General features: G+C 33.7%; 2 protein-coding genes, 1 long non-coding RNA gene and 1 pseudogene across 3 annotated transcripts; 1 reads left to right on the top strand and 3 right to left on the bottom strand.

Moving 5' to 3' along the window:
• The first annotated feature begins 3,293 nt into the window (after nucleotides 1-3,293).
• On the top strand, nucleotides 3,294-8,414 carry LOC118038795 (uncharacterized). Its single transcript, XR_012169535.1, has 2 exons — nucleotides 3,294-3,383; nucleotides 7,864-8,414. It is a non-coding gene; the product is annotated as an uncharacterized lncRNA (long non-coding RNA).
• LOC118038733 (high affinity nitrate transporter 2.4-like) lies at nucleotides 5,434-6,265 on the bottom strand (annotated as a pseudogene).
• Nucleotides 8,415-9,202: 788 nt separating the features above from the next.
• On the bottom strand, nucleotides 9,203-10,924 carry LOC118038796 (SNF1-related protein kinase regulatory subunit beta-3-like). Its single transcript, XM_035045217.2, has 3 exons — nucleotides 10,676-10,924; nucleotides 9,905-9,994; nucleotides 9,203-9,810 (listed from the first exon to the last, which is right to left on the bottom strand). Exons 2-3 carry the CDS (start codon nucleotides 9,929-9,931, stop codon nucleotides 9,484-9,486), a joined length of 354 nt encoding a protein of 117 aa, XP_034901108.1. The 5' UTR covers nucleotides 9,932-9,994; nucleotides 10,676-10,924; the 3' UTR covers nucleotides 9,203-9,483.
• A 3,590-nt stretch (nucleotides 10,925-14,514) lies between these two features.
• On the bottom strand, nucleotides 14,515-19,608 carry LOC118038797 (P-loop NTPase domain-containing protein LPA1 homolog 1-like). Its single transcript, XM_035045221.2, has 8 exons — nucleotides 19,373-19,608; nucleotides 19,052-19,240; nucleotides 17,988-18,304; nucleotides 17,232-17,313; nucleotides 16,605-17,030; nucleotides 15,770-16,507; nucleotides 15,435-15,545; nucleotides 14,515-15,110 (listed from the first exon to the last, which is right to left on the bottom strand). The coding sequence occupies exons 2-8, from the start codon at nucleotides 19,214-19,216 to the stop codon at nucleotides 14,730-14,732; spliced, it is 2,220 nt and encodes a 739-aa protein (XP_034901112.1). The 5' UTR covers nucleotides 19,217-19,240; nucleotides 19,373-19,608; the 3' UTR covers nucleotides 14,515-14,729.
• Between the last annotated feature and the right edge of the window lie 616 nt (nucleotides 19,609-20,224).

The following is a 20,224-nucleotide window of genomic DNA, read 5'->3' as shown; positions in this document are numbered from 1 at the left end:
GTCAGCATGTAAGAGCTTGCTGTCTGTTGGGTGAAGTGGGAACAGGAAAGCTCATAATTGAAAAGGTTCGGATTTGTATAGTTCTTCACGACTTTATTATTGTATATGTATATAATATACGCATTTTTTTTTTTAAATTTCACAGTGTATAATCTGCTGAATTAATTCTGTTATATATATAGCAATATTGTTCTTTTAAGGGAATTTAACGCGCTAAGAGTTACAAGTAGGCTAGCACATGGCGAATTCATCTTAAATGCTAAGAAAATATTCTTACTAGTGCATGCTAATTCAAGATGAATTTATTGAACCAAAATTAAACAGAAGATATGTGATTTAGAGGGTTTTGGCAGTCCTAATCGTTTAAGTAATAGCTAGTTTTATAGTTAATTATTAGATGATAGCTACTTGTTGGGTCAAAAAAAATTTAAGATAAAAAAAATATCTAGATATTATTAATGTATTTTTAGCATAAAAAAAATTAAATTATATGAAGATTTATTTGACGCAACCTAGATGACTTAGTACTTTCAAAAACAACTCAAAAAACTGATAAAAATATAGTTTACTATAAAAATAAATAAATTAAGATGAACATATTTTTTAAAATATTAAAACAATAATATATTAGATTGACCCGGATTAACTCGAGTTAACCTGTTAAATCTTTTATCTAAGTCATGAGACCCTAATAATCTTATAGAAAACAAATAATAAAAATAAAAATATTAAACCTAATTCTCAATCAACCCAGTATTGAAGGATAAAATTAAAAATAAAATTTGACTAAAAAAATAAGCCGAGTCAACTCAAGTTAATTAACCTGCTAAATCTGAATCGTGAGACTGAGATAATTCCATATAAATCAAATCAAAACAAATTATAAAACTCAATTTTCAATTAAATCAATGCAGAAAGATGAAATTAAAAAGAAAATCAATAAAAAAAGATATAAAAACCCACTCAAATTAACTCGAGTCAACTGACCAAACCTGTGACTCAAGTCATGGGGTTGAAATAACCTCATAAATTAAAAATAAAATAAATTATAAGGCCTCAATCCCAATTAACCCAATATTAAGGATGAAATTAAAAAAAAATCAACTAAAAAATGACAAAAAAAATAATCTGAGTTAACCTAAGCCAGGAAGTCGAGATAAGCTTTATAGAAATAAAATTAAAACAGATTATAAAGTTCAATTCTCAATCAATCTAATATTAAAGGATGAAATTAAAAAAAAAATTATTGAAATAAAAAAGATAAAAAAATCTAAGTCAACCTAACTAACCTGAAAAATCACAAGCCAAATCATGAGACCATAATGACCCCATTAAAAAAAATAAAAATAAATTATAATGTCCAATAGTCAATAAACCCAATGTTAAAGGATGTAATTGAAAAAAAAAATTAAAAATTAAAAAAAAATTTCAAAATCTTTTAAGATCAAAATGAAAAAAACCAGTCACAAGTGATTTTAGTATATATTAATAATAATTAATTAATAATCACATTTGCATTATTGATGGGTTTATTTTTTTTAGTTTCTCATTAATGCATGTGTTTGGTATCATGTGCCATTTTTCAATAATTAACAAGATATATATGGTTTAAGTTTTCCACTATAGCACTATTACTATAAATTATTATAGTAAATTTATTATTTTATCATTGGGTGGAGAAAATAGGAACCTTGAGGGTGGGTAATAAGATCTTTTTCATTAGTCTATTGATTATTAAAAAATGGTTAGAGGTATGCTAGTGTTCTTCAATTTTTTTTGTATAAAAAAAATACTACTTCATCCCAGGGTTAAAAAATATATAGTTTTTTACCAATGATTTTTTTAGTTTTTCATTTCTTGGTATACTATAAATATATGTATTTACGCCTTAAAAAGGACAAAAAAAAATAAGGTATTTTTTAGAGGTGTTTTTTTCATTTTACATGTTTTTGTTATTGTAATTTCCTAGGTGTTTTAGTATTTTTACATTGGATTTTTAATTTTTATTTAGAAAAGATGTTGGTGAGTGCTTGTCATACATCAACGAGTGCGTGGCTTTTGTGCCATTTGGATAGCGAGTGTAACGTCACTTAGTGGCCTAACCTAACTTTTCATTGTGTCTTTAGAGACACCGTCATATCCTATTCCTTTTGATGTGGCGTGTAACAATGTGTGATGGTTGGATTGTTGTCGGTGGTTAATTTTTTTTTATCTCTCTTGCCAGAAAAAGTGCATGATTATCCTATTTGTTTTTTATATTTCAATTTCAATTCTCATTCTTCTTATTTCTTATTATCATTCTTATTTATTTTATAAAAGTTTTTTCTAATTTCAATTTAGTGCTTCAACTATAATTTCTCATATATTTGTTTTGTCCTTATTCTTTTGGTTTTTATTTTTTTTCCTTGTTTTTTTTTGTTTAAGTTTTATTGATTTTTAATTTTATCATTCAATAAAAATTTATGTTGTTTTATTTTTTCTAATTGAACGCTCATTTATTTGATTTGTTTTTTTCTTTTGTTATAGTTATTTTTCAATTCAATTTAACCCTCCAATTGAAAGCTTTTGTTTACCCTCTTGTTTATCTTTTATTTCAATTTTGATCCTTAATATTTTAATTACATTTTTTATATTGTTTTTGTGTATTTGAATTTTTTTTTTCGGTTTCATCTTTCAATATTTAATTTTTTAGAGATTACGCTTTATATTTTTTATGTTTGTACTTCTTGGTTAAGGGTTTGGAAAGTTAATGCTGTTCAACATTTTTTTTTTGCTCATTTTTTTGCGACTTTATTGTTTTACATTGTTTTTTTAAAGATTAACTTTGTAATTATCTTCAATTTATTTTTTATAAATTTATTTCAGTCTCATGACTTAAATCATGAGTTTTGTAGTATTTTTTTTAACAGAAGTTTTTTTAAAATTATTTTGTTTGTATTTGATTCTTAAGATATTATTATAATTTATCTATAATTTTTCTTATTTTATACAAACAAACTTTATTTTTTAAAAATAAAAAAATATTTATTTTTAAATAATAGTTATGATATATTTGGCCTTGCTTAATATTTTTTTAGGGTGTGAGTTTATTCAATCAATTATATTTATATTTGTATTTATATTATATTTTACTGATTAAATAAACACTGGTTATAGGAATAGTAATCACTAAAAATACATAATTTTGGTTAAAAAGAAAAGTGGCAATTGTGAAATTAGTTGCAACATCAAGGGCTGATATGCGAAATTGGATTGACATAAATGCAAGAACTTTTCAGTTGTCTCAGTTACTAGAGACACAGCACCCAAGTAAGCCTTTTTGTATCTCAATTTGGAGGTGGAGCTGGCAGCGCGCACTATATCATTTGCCTCCTTCTCCAAGAGTAAGTATTTCAAACAAACAAGCTAACTCCTTCCCAATATTTAATATTCAACTCTAATGGCTGTACTTATTGGTTGTTGTTATAAGTATATGCTGCCGTCATGACATGCTCTTTGGCTTTATAGTTACAAGACATTGTAGTTTTTTGAAGGTAGTTGACAAGTAGTGTCTTACAGTTACGAGAAAATGAAATAAACCCATTAAAGATATGGCCATGGAGGCTTTTATTGGGTGGTTGTTTCTTCTCATACATGCACATCATCATTTAGATAGACGAGGGGGGGTTTTCCCTCTGTATTTGGTTGAATCATTTGAGCCATTTATGTTAAACTTTATGGAGGAAGGTCTCTGCTATAATGGTTTCTAAATTGAGATAAGGACCACTACTTGTCTTCGATGTTTGAAGCTAATTATAATAGTTATGGCTATCATAAAGAACCTCCAGAAGGGGGACACTGGAGTTAATGTTGAGTGCTTGGAGAGGTTTTTATAACTTTGATGGGTAGAATGATGGTATTTGTTTTCTTGGTTCTGTCTGGTAATACAGAACATGAATTCTTGGTGAAGTATTAGGTGCCTTGAAATCTAGAACAAGAAATGCTTCTTAGATTGCTGAAAGTTGTTGTTGATCCAAGATAAGTGATTCAATGGGGTTTCTAGTTCCATTTTCTGGAGTCTAATGGCTACAAGAATAATTAGGTGATTCTTTTAGGATTGTGCCTATGGGTTGTTGCTAGTGGAGGTTTGCAATTTGATGGGGTTTATTATCATTGTCATCTAGGGGTTGGAAGGGAAAGGACCTCTTATTGGTGGCCTGAATTGATACTTCAATTATTAAATCAAATAAATTCAGACAAGTGGGAATAAAGATTTTATTCTAGCTGTGGCTTTAGACCTTTTATTTTTCATTTATGTTTTATGCCAACATTGTAATGAACTCCTTTTCTTTTTCAGCTAAAATATTGTCTGCAAGGCTTAATTTATAATTAATTTCCCAAATCTAACTGATTCCATGTATCAACAGCACCCTATCTGTATTAGTTCTAGAAAGTAAATAGGATTCAATACGGTTTTTCTGGATTTCTGCTGCAGTGATAACTTTATGGAGTGATTTACTGTTTTTGTTCTTCCTGAACGACAAAGATCTCTTCTTAGATGTTAGTGATGGAAGAAATCTGCTACATTTGTTTTTCAGGCCTATACTGGAATTTTGTACAAGCATGTTATGTGCTTCAACCAATCCGTGACCGCTATTTTTATTTATTTCCTAGCAAACATCTCACAAACATCATGAGTTTTGAGGTAGTGAATATGTTCTTTTTTGCTTGAGTTTGAGTTTTGAAGTGATCATAGTACACGCTTAGTTAAGCTAGCAATGGATGCGTTTTATGGGTACCATACAACATGAACTTTGCTGGTTAGGGTTAATGGTTATGTGAGAACGAAGATAATGAATCTTTATGAGAAATAGATGCGACCTTTAGTTTTGAGTTGCAACCGTTGGAAAATGGCGTCGCTCCATGTCTATACATGAGCCAGCCAATATATACCCATGGATGTCGTTTTTCTATCGAGTGCAAATATCAAGAGAAAACTTTATGTAACTTTGGAGGTTATAGCACTTCGATCGTGGATTTGAGTGCTGATCTCTTTCGTTGATAAACATATTTCCGGCAGCAAGTAGATCGGAGAATAGCATCCTTAGTCTTTGGAGTATAAAGATTATTTTTAAGATGTTAAGTGCATAATTTTAACATAAGAAATGTTCTAGCTAGAAATCTAAGAGATTAATTTCTGTCAAATTATGGTGGTCTTGCCACTATGGTTCCAGTTTTTTTCCTACACTGCCTTACCCTTCTTCTATAGTAAAAGGTTCAAATTCAATATTGGGTTACCTTGACTTCCAGCTTACTGCTTTTGAAACTAGAGCAAAGTAAACTCCTCCATAAATACTGGAAATGATTGAACATCTCCACAACATGATACTAGCTTAAATTCCTCACTTGTAATGCCATTTCCACATCATTCTTGGTTAAGCGTAGCTGCTTGCGAGTACATTTAATTTCAAAGCTTCAGGAGACAGAAATAACTTTGTAGATAAGAAATGATGGTGCTTAAAGACACCAGAATAAAGCCTAAATATCAGAATTTCAGAATCCCTAGAATGGATACCTTTAACTTAGTTTCCATCTAATGATTGAAATCTAGTCTACAGAGGGTCGAAAAAAACAAAAAGAATACCAACAGACAATGGCAAACTTGAGGCTTTGCTGGTGCATGCCCTTCTGCTTCTCCTCCTCATTCCACTCTGTTGCATAATAGGATTCTTCAGTCGATTTCACTACGTCTTTTGATGCTGGAAAGAACATGCCACCTCATTGTGGAAGTAAACCAAAGTCACAGGAAGAGTGCACCCACAAATCATATCACCCATCCAGGATATATAGACCAGCTGCTGTGGACAATCTTCAGCTTGAAAAGAATAGTAGTTGTGTCAACCCAGAACCAAAATTTCCACCTGCATCGGTTAGACCTTGTATAATGCCCAATGATCGTCGAGAAACGAAGGGAATGATACCGAATGCTGCTCCACAAGAAGCTTGAGCTCCAATGGAGAAGAGAATCACTGTCACGATAGCGAAGGAGAGTGAATTAGGATGACCAAGCCAAATACAGAAAACTCCTCCGAGTGCTTGTAAGATCAAGAGAGCCCAAAATCTACCTCTCATACCAAAGTGTCTTGCTGCTACGTCAGAAGCAATTCCACCAAAGGGACGAGCTAGCTAGAAGGTTAGCCATACCAAAGGTAGCAGCAAGAACACCAGCTGTGTGAAGCTTTAGATCGAACCTGTAAACAAAAATCTTGATTAGTTCACATATCATATGATCAGAGTACAGCCTACAGGGTAAGCTAAAGACGCATATGCATGATAATTAGTCCAAAAACGTACATGGATGGTGGCGTTACACCGCGGGCCGCATATATTTTTATAATGTAAAAAAAACGCTCAGGTGATACTTGTCTTTTAGAAGAAGAGAGAAAGATTTGGGATCTGATTATTTGGCTTGTCGATTAATTTAATTAATAATATGATCAGAAATAAAAAATTAATAATAAATAAAGCAATAATTAACTATAAAAAAAATAAAATATCAATTTTATACTCAATAGAAAATGAAATAACAGCTCATTTGAAACTCATCATTATTTTGCCGTGGACACCGCTAAATTCAACTTAGTATTTGAGCTTTAATATTCAATTTAACCAAAGACTATTATGAAAAATTTAAGCTTGTTAAAAACATTGCATAAACCTTAAACGAAATATTTTAGAAGCATTGTTGCCTACACAGTCACCAACCTGTGGGATTTATTTAATTGTGGAAAATTGCAAGTCAATCAAGTCCCATATAAAAACTAAATCAAGTCCTCCTATCACCCTCTTCAATTCCTGATCACAAGTTAAGGTTTTGTCATCTTTTTATTCACATATCAAACTGCTCATTATAATATGTGGCTTGCACTTAGCCATGGTCAAAGGAAGGATCTTTCTTAAATACCACAAGAGCAATTCTCTCCCCTCCTTGTCGTCCCCTTTTGCCAGTTCAATGGAGATAGAAGAAAAATATCCTGTAACCTTGCATTACCCTTTCAAAAGCTCTTAAGAGTTCTTTATTTTCATGGTGCCAACCAGGGACAAGACGACTCTGTTGATTTTAGGGTTTGGGTTTCGCTGGAGCTGAAGGTACCTTGAAAACATCTGTGCAATATTTTAAAGCTTGGAAATTATGAAATGGTGAGTCTTTGTTCACATCTTATAATAGCTCTTGTGTTTTAATGTACATCCATACAAGAGCTCCATTATAAGACCTTGTGTCGATCAAGTTGCTTAGTAGGAATCCCAAATTTTATTTATTTATTCGAGTGAAGTCCATGGTTCACTTCAAAATTAATTGGAAAAGGAGTACAAGTAGTCATGGAGATCATGATTTCAGTACTTTCCGATCGATCCAAAGGCTAGATTTTAGATGGATGCAGGCACCATCAGCACCAGAGAAACCGAGCTTAGGGGTTCAAATTTGTTTTAGGAATAGTGGATTGTTGCTTAGGAGTTAGGATTCACAATTATTTATTATACGTTTTCTAATTTGTTGTTTGTTTTGCAATCTTCCATATTATTATGCCCCGTCTGAGATTTGCTCCAGACTGAATTTTATATTGAATTATGTGAGAATTAATCAAACTCGGCACGGGTTTACTCGTGAATATCAAAAAAAAAAAAAATCATTCAAAACATCTGTTGTTTTATATATATATTTTAAAAAAAAAACCCTTGAAACAATGCTAGTTTAAATTGACTCAATTAAAATATAACCTAAGCTTGAATGGAGTCATGGACCTAAACAAGTTTCATAACTATGTTTCTTTGGAACTTCAAGACGCATTCTCACCGCTCTTTGTATTAAATTACTATATCCAGGGAACAAGTGCTTAAAAGGGCTGCAGTAAATACATTTAGGAGCTAAAAAAGAAGCTGGCAACTATAGAAGAACAGCCCTAAGCCCAAAAATCTTGCTTTACCATGGCCTCATTTTCAAAGTCATCAAAGGTAAGTGAATCTCCCAAGCATACATAGAAGCTAATATCCATGCAGACATAATGCCTGCTAAGGGTGTAGAATTAGGCTATGAGATTTATTACAAGCCTCCAAGTTTCATGTCAGAGTGCTTGCAGAAGGATTTTTGTGGTACAGTTGAATTCAGGCTTTGTAAGTCGTTTCTGAGGTTGTTTTTCTTCTTTTGCTTTTTCTGGGCTTTGTATCCCGTCCATAACAATAAAAAAGAAAGGTTGAAACTTGAAAATGGGCACCTTCAACAAGGAAGGAAGCTTGAAGCGGCCAATTCTGCACTTATGGTTGTTTTCTTTATCATCATTTATAGTAAACAAGAACAAAGAACTGTAAACATATCTGCTTTAAGTGTATCCCGAGTCTCAGACTGCTAAACAACATACTTATCTACTTTCAGTGTATCCTGATCATTGTCTAGACACAAGCTACCAGTTAACGATCCCCCAATCCCACAAGGATAGGAATGGGAACGATCTTGGACAGGTAAAAACCCTAGTCATGAACTACCAATGACCTGGAGCTTAAGCTTTCGAGTCAAGTGAGGATAAGACCCAGTACATTAAGTTATGCTGCCCAAGGGGCTACTTGGGACGTGGAACCTCATTCCTTAATTTTCATAGCTCGATGAAACCATATTCAATGGTTTAAATTTTGTAGCCCATCATAATGGCATCCTAATCACTGATAATAAGAAATTGATCCATATAAACCAGCCCCAAAACAGTAAAACAGTTTAGGAATCAGGTGATGCAATCACATCTTATGGCCTTATCTATCCACCATTGAAGATCTCCTAACAGTACAACTCAACATTATCTGCAGAGGATAGCCCGTGTACACAATGCATTGCAAAGAAACAAAAGGTGCATTCAGTATGGACTGATAGGTCAGATTATCTCAAAGTATTCTTTCAAACAGTGGGCGAGCTATTTCCACATATTTAGATAATTCCATCAATTAAAGAAACTTATTAATACAATCATGTGGGTTTCAACTTTTAACTCATTCTATTCATAAAACCTAACGGGTGACTGAGGAGGAACGCTTGGTTGCCAGATAACCTTCTAGTGGTAAAACAAAGCTAGACTGGATGAACATGACCCTGTTTGCAAGACAGCCATTTGTATCATTACGGAGCACATTTGAAAACCAAAATGCACATATCCAGGGGATAAAAGAAATCTTCAGGTTTCATAGTACAAATAAGCTCCATTCCACCATATTAGTGTTCATAAGAATATGAATGTATACTTTACAAGTAAAGCAAATCTAACCTCATGGCACAAGAGACAATTCAAGTGGAGAGAACTTCAAGGTTCAATAGAACAAACCTAATTCCATCAACTGCTGTGATGCGAGGCAATAAATATTCTCGTTTTGGCTAATCTCATATTGGAGTCTATTGCAGCCAATTCCATCACAACAAGGGCAAAGAAACAAAATCTAGTGAAGGTTTATTATATACGCATACTAATTGCTGGTACTTCCCCTCCTTTGAACAGGTTTGTATAGCACAACAGTGACAAATTTTGAATGGAAGCGATGAGTGAACCCTAGAGCCACCACAGATCGTGGGGCCTCCCGGTTCTCAATGTAAAGATGGTTGAGAATCACATTCTGTGGCAGTGGAAGGGTTTCAGAAGTGTCTGCACTTACTGGGTAGCTAAGCAAGGAGTGTTGCAGGTGTTGAGGCACTGAAGGTGGGTCCCGTACCTCATCTTCATTACCAGGGTAGACATTGTTGTAACTTGAATCAGGTGATCTAGGAACTTCAAATCCCACAACAGTTGCTTCTCCCTGCACCACAATTAAATTATTAAAGTTTTCTACTTACATGACCTTGAAGTCCCGATATAATATCAAGCCCCAAAGCACCATGTTTTCTACTTACATGATCTTCGCTATATTGGTTGCTCATGTTGAAAATGGCAAAGCAGAGAGTTAACAACACAAACTCATTAAGTTTGCAATGCTCCCAATCCTGAAAACACAACAATTCCCACACAAGCATCTAAAAAACTGTAATGGCAGCATAAAAAAAGTTAACTATTTCTCACTGGTGAGTTTTACAGAAGTAAAGCCTTATTTTACGTCAACAATCAGAAAATCACTAAGCACAAACTCATTTCTATTCTTTCTCAGGATTCATGCTTGGCTGGGGGTCTTAGTAAGGGCCTTCCCCCTAACCTCTTGACCTAATACTCTTTGATCCACTTAAAAACTTTCCCACAAAAAAAGCTCTCAGCATTCCGAAGAGAAGTCCAAACACATTCTTCTGTTCTTTAACACAGATGCCTATATACATACAACTATGAAACCACCCTCTATTAACGTTGTGCACCAAAATACGATCCAAAAAAGAAATATAGCTTGACACAACCCACAACCCATTTTCTTGAAAACTTCACAAAACAAAACAGACCATAATTTTCTGTCAATTCAATCAACAGAGTCTGCTTACTAACCCTTTTGAACAAATGCAATTTCGTCCTTTTCACATGCCATAAGAGATTGAGCTAACACTAAATAAACCCGAAAAAAAATGAAACATTGTTTCCCTAAAAATCCCATATCAAGAATTACAGGAAAAAATCTCAATTGAGTACAATCCTTGAACACAAATAAATCTTGATTTTTTTAACAAAGAAAAAAAACAAGCTACCTTGATAAAGCTGATGAAGATAATTGATCTTGGATCTGATAGTTGAAGGAAATTGAAACCAAAGAAGCAGAAGTGAGTAGATGACAGTCGCCGGAGTTGTCGTCGGCCTTCAATTTTTTTACTACAAATTTAGAAAGTAGAAGAACCCTAAGGTCATCGAGATGACATAGAAACCTTGTTCTTGCTACTGCTGCCGTTGCGCAGGTAGACAGGCTGAAATTGAAAAGGACGGAATGCCCCCAACTGAACAGAATTATTTGTCTGGGTAAAATTGTAATATCACGCTTGTCCTCACCATTTTAATTAATTAAATCAATAATATGGTTTCAATTGTCTTACATAATCACAAAACTTCTACGTAAATGTGTTTATATTTAGAAACGCGCCTGAAGCCCATGGGCTCAAACATGAGCCCTGAGCTCAAGCGTCAGGCACGCACTTGACACTTGTTGGCTCATGCGCTTGAGTCCCAAACATTATATCTAAATTCCTTCTCGATTTCAGACCATACGATTGGGTTTATTGCACATCCTAGTGCATTTTGGGCCTTGCTTATGGCTTAAACTCAATACCCAGTCTTTTGTTTTTTTATGCACATTATAAAAGTCTTTTATGGTTTACTATATTCTCATTTCATTAATACACACACACAATATATTCATCCACATTAATATTTATGTTAGTGATATTTTTTTTTCATTAATATTTTTATTGATGATATTTCTTCTCATTAATATAATTATAAAAAATATTTATTATCCATTAATACTACAAAGGTGAAATGACTATTCATTCCTCTCCTTTAAGCAAAAAGATAAAGTTTAATGAGGTATAAATACTCAAATGAATCATTGGGTCTCATCCATATAAGAGACCAATAAGAAGAAGAAAATGATAAGATTGTAAATGTTGATGGCTTTTTAGATGATAGTATAATGGAAAAAAAATATACGAAATTCCTTCCAAATGATAAAATAAAATAGAAAGAAGAAGAAAAACTATAGTTTTGAGTCTTAATGCAATAACTAGATTAATATAATTTTTTAAAGGAAAAGAAGTTGGAAATACCATCTCATATAGAAATGAGTGGCCATTATGGAATTCCATAAAAAAACATCATATGGTTTAACATACGAGATTACATAAGTTTAACCTTATAATTAAAAACAAAAGGCAAGAATATAATCATATATAAAATTAAACTACATAAATTAACAAATAAATAAAGCCTAATTGCTTAAATATACATGTGAAGAAACCAATATATTAAATAAATTATTTAATATACTTACTTGTTGAAGCATTTATATAAAATAAATGCAAATCATATTATTGTCAATGATTATATCATTTATCTTTAAGGCTTTATTACTCACCACATAGTATAAATAAATTGATTGCAATCAACCTTTTAGAATCCCAACAACACTACCTTGATTAGTTGTACTGCTAATCAATGTTTATGAGCTTGAAAAACAAATTAAAAACTCTCTACGAAAATCTTGAACATAAGCTCTAAAATAATCAAAGAAAAATAGAGAAATGTTAGGGGAGGAAATGAGACGAAGGCATGAAAGTTTATTTAGTATTTAGAACCTCTCCCTTTTAGCTCCTTTTTACATTATTTTTGGAACTAAAATTGATGGAAAGTTACCATAATTGATTCTCACAATCTTCCTTATTTACCAACCACAAAAAAATAATAAAAAAAAACCTAATAGATTTTTACATTTGAAAATAAATGTTGAGGTAAAGGAAGATTATTGTTCATAATGTTTATTTATGGACTGACAAAAAAATTATTTTTAGACCAAAGGTATTTTAGAGTAAATCTTAGTCTCAAGCCCTATGCCCGAGCTCGTACCATTCAAGCTAAGTGAACGAGTGTGACTTAAGCTCAAAGTTCTCTATGGTATTGATTTTTGTTCTTTAACTTTCTATTATATAAGTTATGAAAAGTCTTATAATCTTTTCATGTTGAAGTATTTTTGTTAGAGAATAATTTATAATAAAGTTTTATACCTGAAAACGAGTGGTTTGTACTTTTAATTTGACTTCATATGTACTCATTAATACGTTAACAATGTTTCTTAAAATAAATTTCTAACAAGGTGTACCTCCTCTCATGGGTTATATATCATAAGGTTTTCCAATTTTCACATTTATGCTTTTTTTTAATCGGATTAGTCAAGCTCTTTGGATGATCTAAAGTCAACAAAAGTATGTTGTGTTCTTGACCATAAATTTAGTTTCCTGAAAATCTTTTAAGTAACAAGTTGTGTACAGATCATTAATAGAATACAAAACTATTAACGATACATAAGCTACAATGAATTGATTAAAAATCCTTATCATTTGAGCTTAGGGTTCTTGGTTACGACACCAATCCTTTAGTGTGAGAACATTGGGATACCTATTTATCTATTCAATTTATTTCAATTGTAGACCAAGTTATTGATATTATAACTAAACCTTTCTTTGAAATATTTTATTTAATAAATACAATATTAGCATATTGCTAATTTTAAATAATTTTCTCCTATATTCAATGTTGTGACCGAAGCTTTGTGGAGCTTAGTTGAGTCTCAGCCCAATCAAGCTTAAAAAACTTTTTTTTTCTAGTATTATCATGTATAATAACAGAGACATATATAATAAAGAAATTATTAATTATAAAATATATTATCGAGATAAAATTGGCCAATAAATTATATTTTGTCTTTCTATTATGATTATAATTTTTATTAGAAATATTATGAGTAAGAAGTGTCAATCATTACAAATCTTGCATTGGTGATCTGTAATTGTTAAACACTTACAATATATGGATTTCATTGATTTTGAATTAGAACAAGTGAGAATGGCTTTTCAAAAATCAGTTGCCTGCAAATTATTTGAAAACAATTTGAACAGAAGAAGGAACAAAAATAGCTTGATATGATCTTCGATGCCACAACAAGTCTTGCTCTCCTTTTTTGTTATTCCATACTTTTCTTAGAGAAAGCTTATTAAGATTTTGATGAAAGGGCAGGAGATTTTATTAAAAACCAAGGGTGGCATGGCAATAGGAAAGCTTTCTCGATGATGGCCATGCTCTCTTTCTTCTTCAACGACGGCGATGTTCTAAGGTCTGCTTCCATGCAGACGCAAGACCCGGTTGCTATGTACTGTGCTGGCATGGCTGTGAACACAAACGAAGGGGGAGAACGTACTCTGCCTGTGTATTACTAAAAAAAACATCTGAAGTTATTTATAAATAATTTGTTTATATTTTGAATTAATTTGCTGTATTTTTAAATTTGAATCAAACCATATTAAATAATCTGACAGCCTTGTCCAGAATCAGTCTCCAAGAAGACATCATATCCATCAGGAGCGATTCGTGAAAATAAATTTTACTAGTTGAGCAGAGTATTTGGAGTTGTTGCAAGAGACGTGCATGGAATAGAATTTGATGCAGAAATGTTTTGATTGATATATTATCGTTTGCTCAAGACAGATATGACAATTCCCTAATTCCTCAAAAAATTATCAGTACTTTGTTTTCTTTTTTTCTTTTTTCATGGGACTTTGGGTGTCTTTTCTTTCTTGATATTATAAAATAAAAAAGATGGAACTCATTAAACTAAGCTAGAAAATCACTTTTATCTTGAAAAACTGAATTCCTAACATGCTAAACTCAACAGCAGATTATGGAGTGTTGAGATGATCAAAACCTGTAACATGCCACTAAGCTTCTTGTCTCATTTGCACCATTACACCTAATCTATTTTGGAGCCCTGCCCTGATATGTCTAGCAGATTAGCAGATATAAACACAACTATCATTGAAAACATCCATCCTTCAAATAACTGCAGTTATATTCATTTGCTTGATTGCTTTTGCTGGAAAAGAAAAAAAGGCACATAACATGTTCCCAGTCATGCAACTCTACTATGCATTACTGCACACGAGACTGGTGAAATGCCTACGTTACTCTCACCAAGAGACACAAAATGAACAAGGAAAAAACAAACATTACAGAGAAGGGAAGAGTTGGGGCAAAATCATTTCTTTACCTTTGGGGTGCTCCGGAGAGAATGGGATCACTAATTACTGACCCGTGCTTTCTGATGGCAGGAATGCTGAGTGAACGTTTTCTTATTTTGAGACTGCCTGAACTCAACATTCTCCTCTCACCTTGCTCCACAAGCAGAGAAGAGTAGGAGCATAGTGGTTCAGCCACCTGCTCACTTCTAGTTCCAAGGAAGCGCTCTAAATTCTGCTTGTACTTATCTATTTTGTTGGGGCTTGCATTACCCCCAGAAATAGGGGGGAGCCTATCTTTAGGTTCTTCATCATCGTCTGACCAATAACCATTCTCCAGAACATCCTGCATTGCCAGATCATCATATTCTTCATCTGATTTTGTGTATTCCTCATCAACTGAGCCGATCTGTGCAGCAGGGGAAAAGAACATGCATGTGAGGACTAACAAAAATTAAATGATCAAAAAGACGAATGTCTGTCTTGGTTTTGGTCAAGGCATATTTTAGGGGTCTCCTAATTGAACTATCCTGAGGAATAGTGCAAGTGTCTAGATCCTTTCACAGTTTACATCAGGATTCATAGCAACTTAATAATATACCATTCCAATTACTGCGCAGAGTATAAGTTCATGAATGCTAGTATTTTTTCTCCTGGAAATTTTGATATATAGTATTTTTTTTATGAATGATGTTAAAATGTAGCTATTATAATAAAACATACTAACGGATACCTCTTCATGGTCATGCTTGTCATCATCATCACTAAGATCCTCATCACTGTCCACCTCAGGTGGATCGTCAACTTCTTCATCACTGCCATTCACTGAATGCTCCTCCTTCAGCTGAGCAATTAAAAAGTACAAATTCCCAATCAGGAAAAAGCAGTCTATAGAAAATCAATAGCAGATCTTTCATCTTTAATGCTAATAACCTGAACAGCTGTATACTGATATCAATGATGGCTAGACTGTCACTAAGTTTCTTATCCCTTCAATTTCAAATTATCTATCTACTTCTCAACAAAAATAGTCAAACTAGAAGAGACTAATAACAAGCATTCAAATACCTCCTTGGCAGCCCCATCAGGCTTCCTTGGCGAGCTGCAACAAGAGGAGTAATATCTGCTCCCTGTATCAGTCCCATCAGCCCTGGACTCGTCAACACTTCCAGCATGACTTGTGCCACCATCACTAGGCCAAGCACTGATTCCAAAGTTACCAAACTGAAGATTAACCGGTTCAGCCTTGCCTATCAGCAATGGCCCATACATTGGATTCCCTATTCCACTGTCAGTCCCATGGCCTGTTCCAAGCTTCCCGTTACCATCTACTGAATCAACAGGCCAAGCCTTTGCAACAGACCCATCAGTATTAAGAAGAGCCATCAAATGCCTTGAAGAACCTTTTCTCTGAATAAGCTGAAACATCCCCTTGGAGCTCAATGAATTTGCAGCACACTGGTTCCTGTACTCCTCATCAACAAGAGCAACAGTGTTTGTGGTAGGATCATAAAGCTGTTCTCCTGCATCCCACCTTCGAAGGCAGCTGAAGACTGTTGCATGAATAGCTGCCACACTCTTATCGACATTTGTGTTGTTGATTTTGGGGACAAGATGTTTGTCAGCCCGTTTGCAAAGATAATCTTGGATTGTTCTGATGTTCCGAATGTATTTTACATATTTGTTTTTAGCTGGGTCCAATGTCATGTACTTTGCGCGAACTGCAAATCGCTCCAAGTGTTTGTCCTCATTTGTAATGTATATCATGAATGGTATAATTGAAGGGTGTTTCTTCATAAGCCCCATCTGCATATGAGAATTAAAATTAAGAAAACATATTTATGGCAATATACAAAAGAAGAAACAAAGTTGGCAGAACATCTGATAAGAACGAATTTATTACCACAAAATTAAGGCTCAAATGAACACCCTCGACCACTACCGATTCTTTCCTCTCTTCCCATGCAGTAATGAGACGATCAAGACTGTCAATCACCATCTCACTTTGTGCCTTGAAACCTTCAATTGCCATTTGTTTTGGACTAATAACCTCAGTAGCACCAGAACTCACCTTTGGTGCTCCGCTACCAGATTTCCCAGCTGTATAGCCATCAGATACTTCATCCTTTGAAAGCAAAGTTCCAGCGCCTGCCAATTTCTTTTCCTTTCTTTTAGCCTTTGCTTCTGCAACAGCCACAGGATCTAAGAACTCCCCGGCATGGTATGTCGAGGCCCAAAGTAGAGGATTTTGCTTCTCATCTACAAAACTCCTCATCATGTGTCTAATAGAATCTGTAGATATCACTGTTGTAACTCCTAACCTGCTACCCTGTATCAACCATGGAAAACACTCAGAATTCTGAACATACACAGAGAAATCCAACTCTTTCATTAAACACACACACACACACACATTTAAAAAAAAAAAAAAAAACCCACTATAGCAAGAATCAATGACAGAAGAAAAAAACCATTATCATTTCAAGTTACAGATTCAAATTCAAACATGGTTATATGGTAAAATGAATACCAGCAATGCAGACAAGGTAGATTTTCCACAGCCACTAGTACCACACAACAGCACCGTTACGGATTCCTTCCTTTCACGGATTCTGCAATAAAAAGATGGCACATCATAGAATACATAATTCAGACAAGATGCAATACATAAAAGAGAGAAGCCAATGAATTCTGTAAAGAGCAGGACAATAACATTCAGCAAACCGCACTAAACCAAGCTCATATCAAACAATAAAATAAGCCAGAAAAAAAATCTCAAAATCAGAATGGGACAGGTTTACACATGCATACTTGGACAACACTGCCTTTTCAATACAAACCTGAAAAATAGGGCTATCTAACAATAACGACTTGTGATAAAGCTTGCACAACAGAACAGGTTCAATAAAAAGTCCACAGGCACAGATTACAGAAGGGAGAGTGGAACTCAAACAATAGTCATCATCTACATTTAAAACAGTTTTTTTAAGCGAGTGCCCAGAACATTTCGACAATGAAATGAACAGATTTTATTTAATTTCGTTCAGAGGACCAAATTTCAACGTGTAGTATTATTCCTTCAAATAAAAAACCTCAACCAACATGTGGCAGCAAATGTCAAGAAGACCTCCATAAAAGAATATTCAAAGATTCCAAGAATTGCAAATAATGACAATTAGCAACGTAAGGACCTTGTGAAGGAATAGATGCAGGTAAGTAAACACTGATCTACCAATCATGGATACAAGTAACGTATATGAAAAGGAATAAAAAGATTAACAATTACCTGCAAGCCAAAACCAAGTCTTCCCTCTGGTTAGGCCCCACATACTTGTACTCGGTCAGAGCATCACAAACAAAATTCAAGAAAGCCTCTCTTCTAACAACTACAGTGGTTCGCCTTTTGTACAATTCAAATGGTATGCTCTTATTTCTGTCTTCCTCGGAAACCAAACTATTACCAACCTCTGTTTTACCCAAGAAAACTCCACTGGACAAACCATCTTCCTTTTCATTATTTCCTTTTGAAGCATCCACTCCTGTTATCTCAACTTCTTTCGAATGTGAAACACTTCTCATGAGCTCAAAAACCCTTTGGCTAATCTGAAAAGACGAGTAACGTACTCAGCAAGGTGTCCACTTCTTTAAGAAAAAACAAGAATCAAGTCACTAGTCAAAAACAATAATTAGTCAACTAATTATGCGCACAACCACTTGAGGTACAAAATAAATTAGCAAATATAAAATAGATCAGTCAACGGAGAGCCATACCAGAACTCCAAAAATATATCAGAATCTATAAATGTAATGAGCAGAAAAGGCATAACATTTAAAATTCTTAAAGGTCAAGATGCTATATGCATGATTAATTGTTTCTCAAGAAAAAAAAAATCAGAACTCAAACAGGCAATAAATAAGAAGATACCGAAGAAAACCATAAAGGTAATTACCAATTGTGTTTTCACCAAGGTTGAAAAACATGACACGAGAAACAAAAATTACCATCCAATCTCTAACACAAGTTATGTTAACATAAAAAATCAATTTCAAGGAAAGTCAAAATAGATATAATGAATGAAAATGACTTCCATTTTCATTTCAAACAAAAATAAAATAATAAAAAACTTGCAGATTTAAAAAAAAAAACAAAATGCAAAGAAAGAAAGAAAGAAAAGAAATGCAGATCTATCACCCTCCCTCTTTCCCCACGATCGATTGTAATCTACAAGTAATCATCATAATTATTAATAATCATAGCTATGAATCGCAAATCTTTCGAAAAGAAAACCAAATAATATTGCGAATTTCCAAGATAAATTTGACGAGAAAAGAAAAGGGTATTTGTGTTACCTTAAAAGCATGACGTGCTTTACATCCCATGAGTTGCAGGGTACTCTGCAAAACCGGACGCGTATATCTAAAAGAGTCTTTCCCTTTCCCTTTCCCTTTATCTCTTTTTTCCTCCTCATCCACCACCACTATGTACAGCACTTTTCCAACCTCCATCGTCGTCATGTCTCCCCCCCCCCTCTCTCTTCTCTGCAACCAACAAAAAACACAGAAAAACTTTGAGCAACCCAACTCAAACCTTCTATTCCTTCTTTCTTTCTACAAAAGAAATCTAAAAGAAGGGAGAAAAGAAGATGGAAAGGGCAATGCAGGTTTTCAGACCTGTAAGTATGTAAAAGAGAATCAAGACCGCAAAACAAGAAAGAAAGCGTTACGATCGGTCATGTGAAGAAGAAGAAAGGATCTGTGTGTGTGTTGTAGAGGCATGAATGTCTATATGTCTTCGTCACCTGTCCGGTTTTCCCTTCCACGCATCGCTCCCTTGAAGCCTCCACGAGTCTCCTTTAATACCCACTTCCTCTCCTCTCCTTTAATGGAGAGGACAAAAAAAACAAGGATGTTTTCAAATTACGGATTTGGGTTTCTGTTTACTTGGAAATTGCGACCCGCGGTGTGTGTCGGGGTATTTTAATACTCGGTAGGTGGGGACCAGGCACGGGTGTCAAGGAATGCCATGTCATGAGGAGTAATTATTTCGTTTAGTAGGGGTGTTTTGTCTTTGGAATGTTGTTTCTGAATTGATGGGGGAGGAGAAGGAGGACATGGAAAAGGACTTGTGCTAGCGTCTAGTGGCTCCCTGTATTTTTGTCCCTGGTGATTAATTTTATCATATGTAATGTATGCTTTCGAATTGAATTTTTGGTGAGATATGTATGGTACCTTGGGTTAACGTTAAAAACATGCTTGGTGGAGAGACATGTACATGCTTTTTATTGAGATACCTAATTTTGATATTTAAATTGTATTTTGGAGTATGTTGGTAGTTGTTTTTTAAAGTATTTTTTTTTAAAAAAGCATTTGAATAATGTTTTTATTTTTAAAAATTTGTTTATGATATCAACACATCATAACGATCTAAAAATACTAAAAAATAATTTGAAGCAAAAAAAATAATTAAATTTTGATGAAAATCAAGTTGAAACTCACTCCCAAACACCCTTTTACTTCACACAC

Source organism: Populus alba, chromosome 4, assembly GCF_005239225.2.
Source record: "Populus alba chromosome 4, ASM523922v2, whole genome shotgun sequence".
In the NCBI taxonomy this organism is placed as follows: Eukaryota; Viridiplantae; Streptophyta; class Magnoliopsida; order Malpighiales; family Salicaceae; genus Populus; species Populus alba.
This window is presented reverse-complemented; position numbering and strand designations above follow the sequence as displayed.

What these genes read in the sequence shown, in the direction of transcription:
- LOC118038796 (XM_035045217.2), bottom strand. Translation starts at nt 9,931, where the DNA reads ATGAGCAACCAATATAGCGAAGATCAT. An exon ending in ACCAATATAGCGAAGATCAT is followed by an intron (nt 9,811 to 9,904) that starts GTAAGTAGAAAA and finishes ATTGTGGTGCAG; the next exon opens with GGAGAAGCAACTGTTGTGGG.
- LOC118038797 (XM_035045221.2), bottom strand. Translation starts at nt 19,216, where the DNA reads ATGACGACGATGGAGGTTGGAAAAGTGCTGTACATAGTGGTGGTGGAT. An exon ending in CTACCTTGTCTGCATTGCTG is followed by an intron (nt 17,031 to 17,231) that starts GTATTCATTTTA and finishes TGGTTGATACAG; the next exon opens with GGTAGCAGGTTAGGAGTTAC. An exon ending in CTGATGGGGCTGCCAAGGAG is followed by an intron (nt 15,546 to 15,769) that starts GTATTTGAATGC and finishes TTAATTGCTCAG; the next exon opens with CTGAAGGAGGAGCATTCAGT.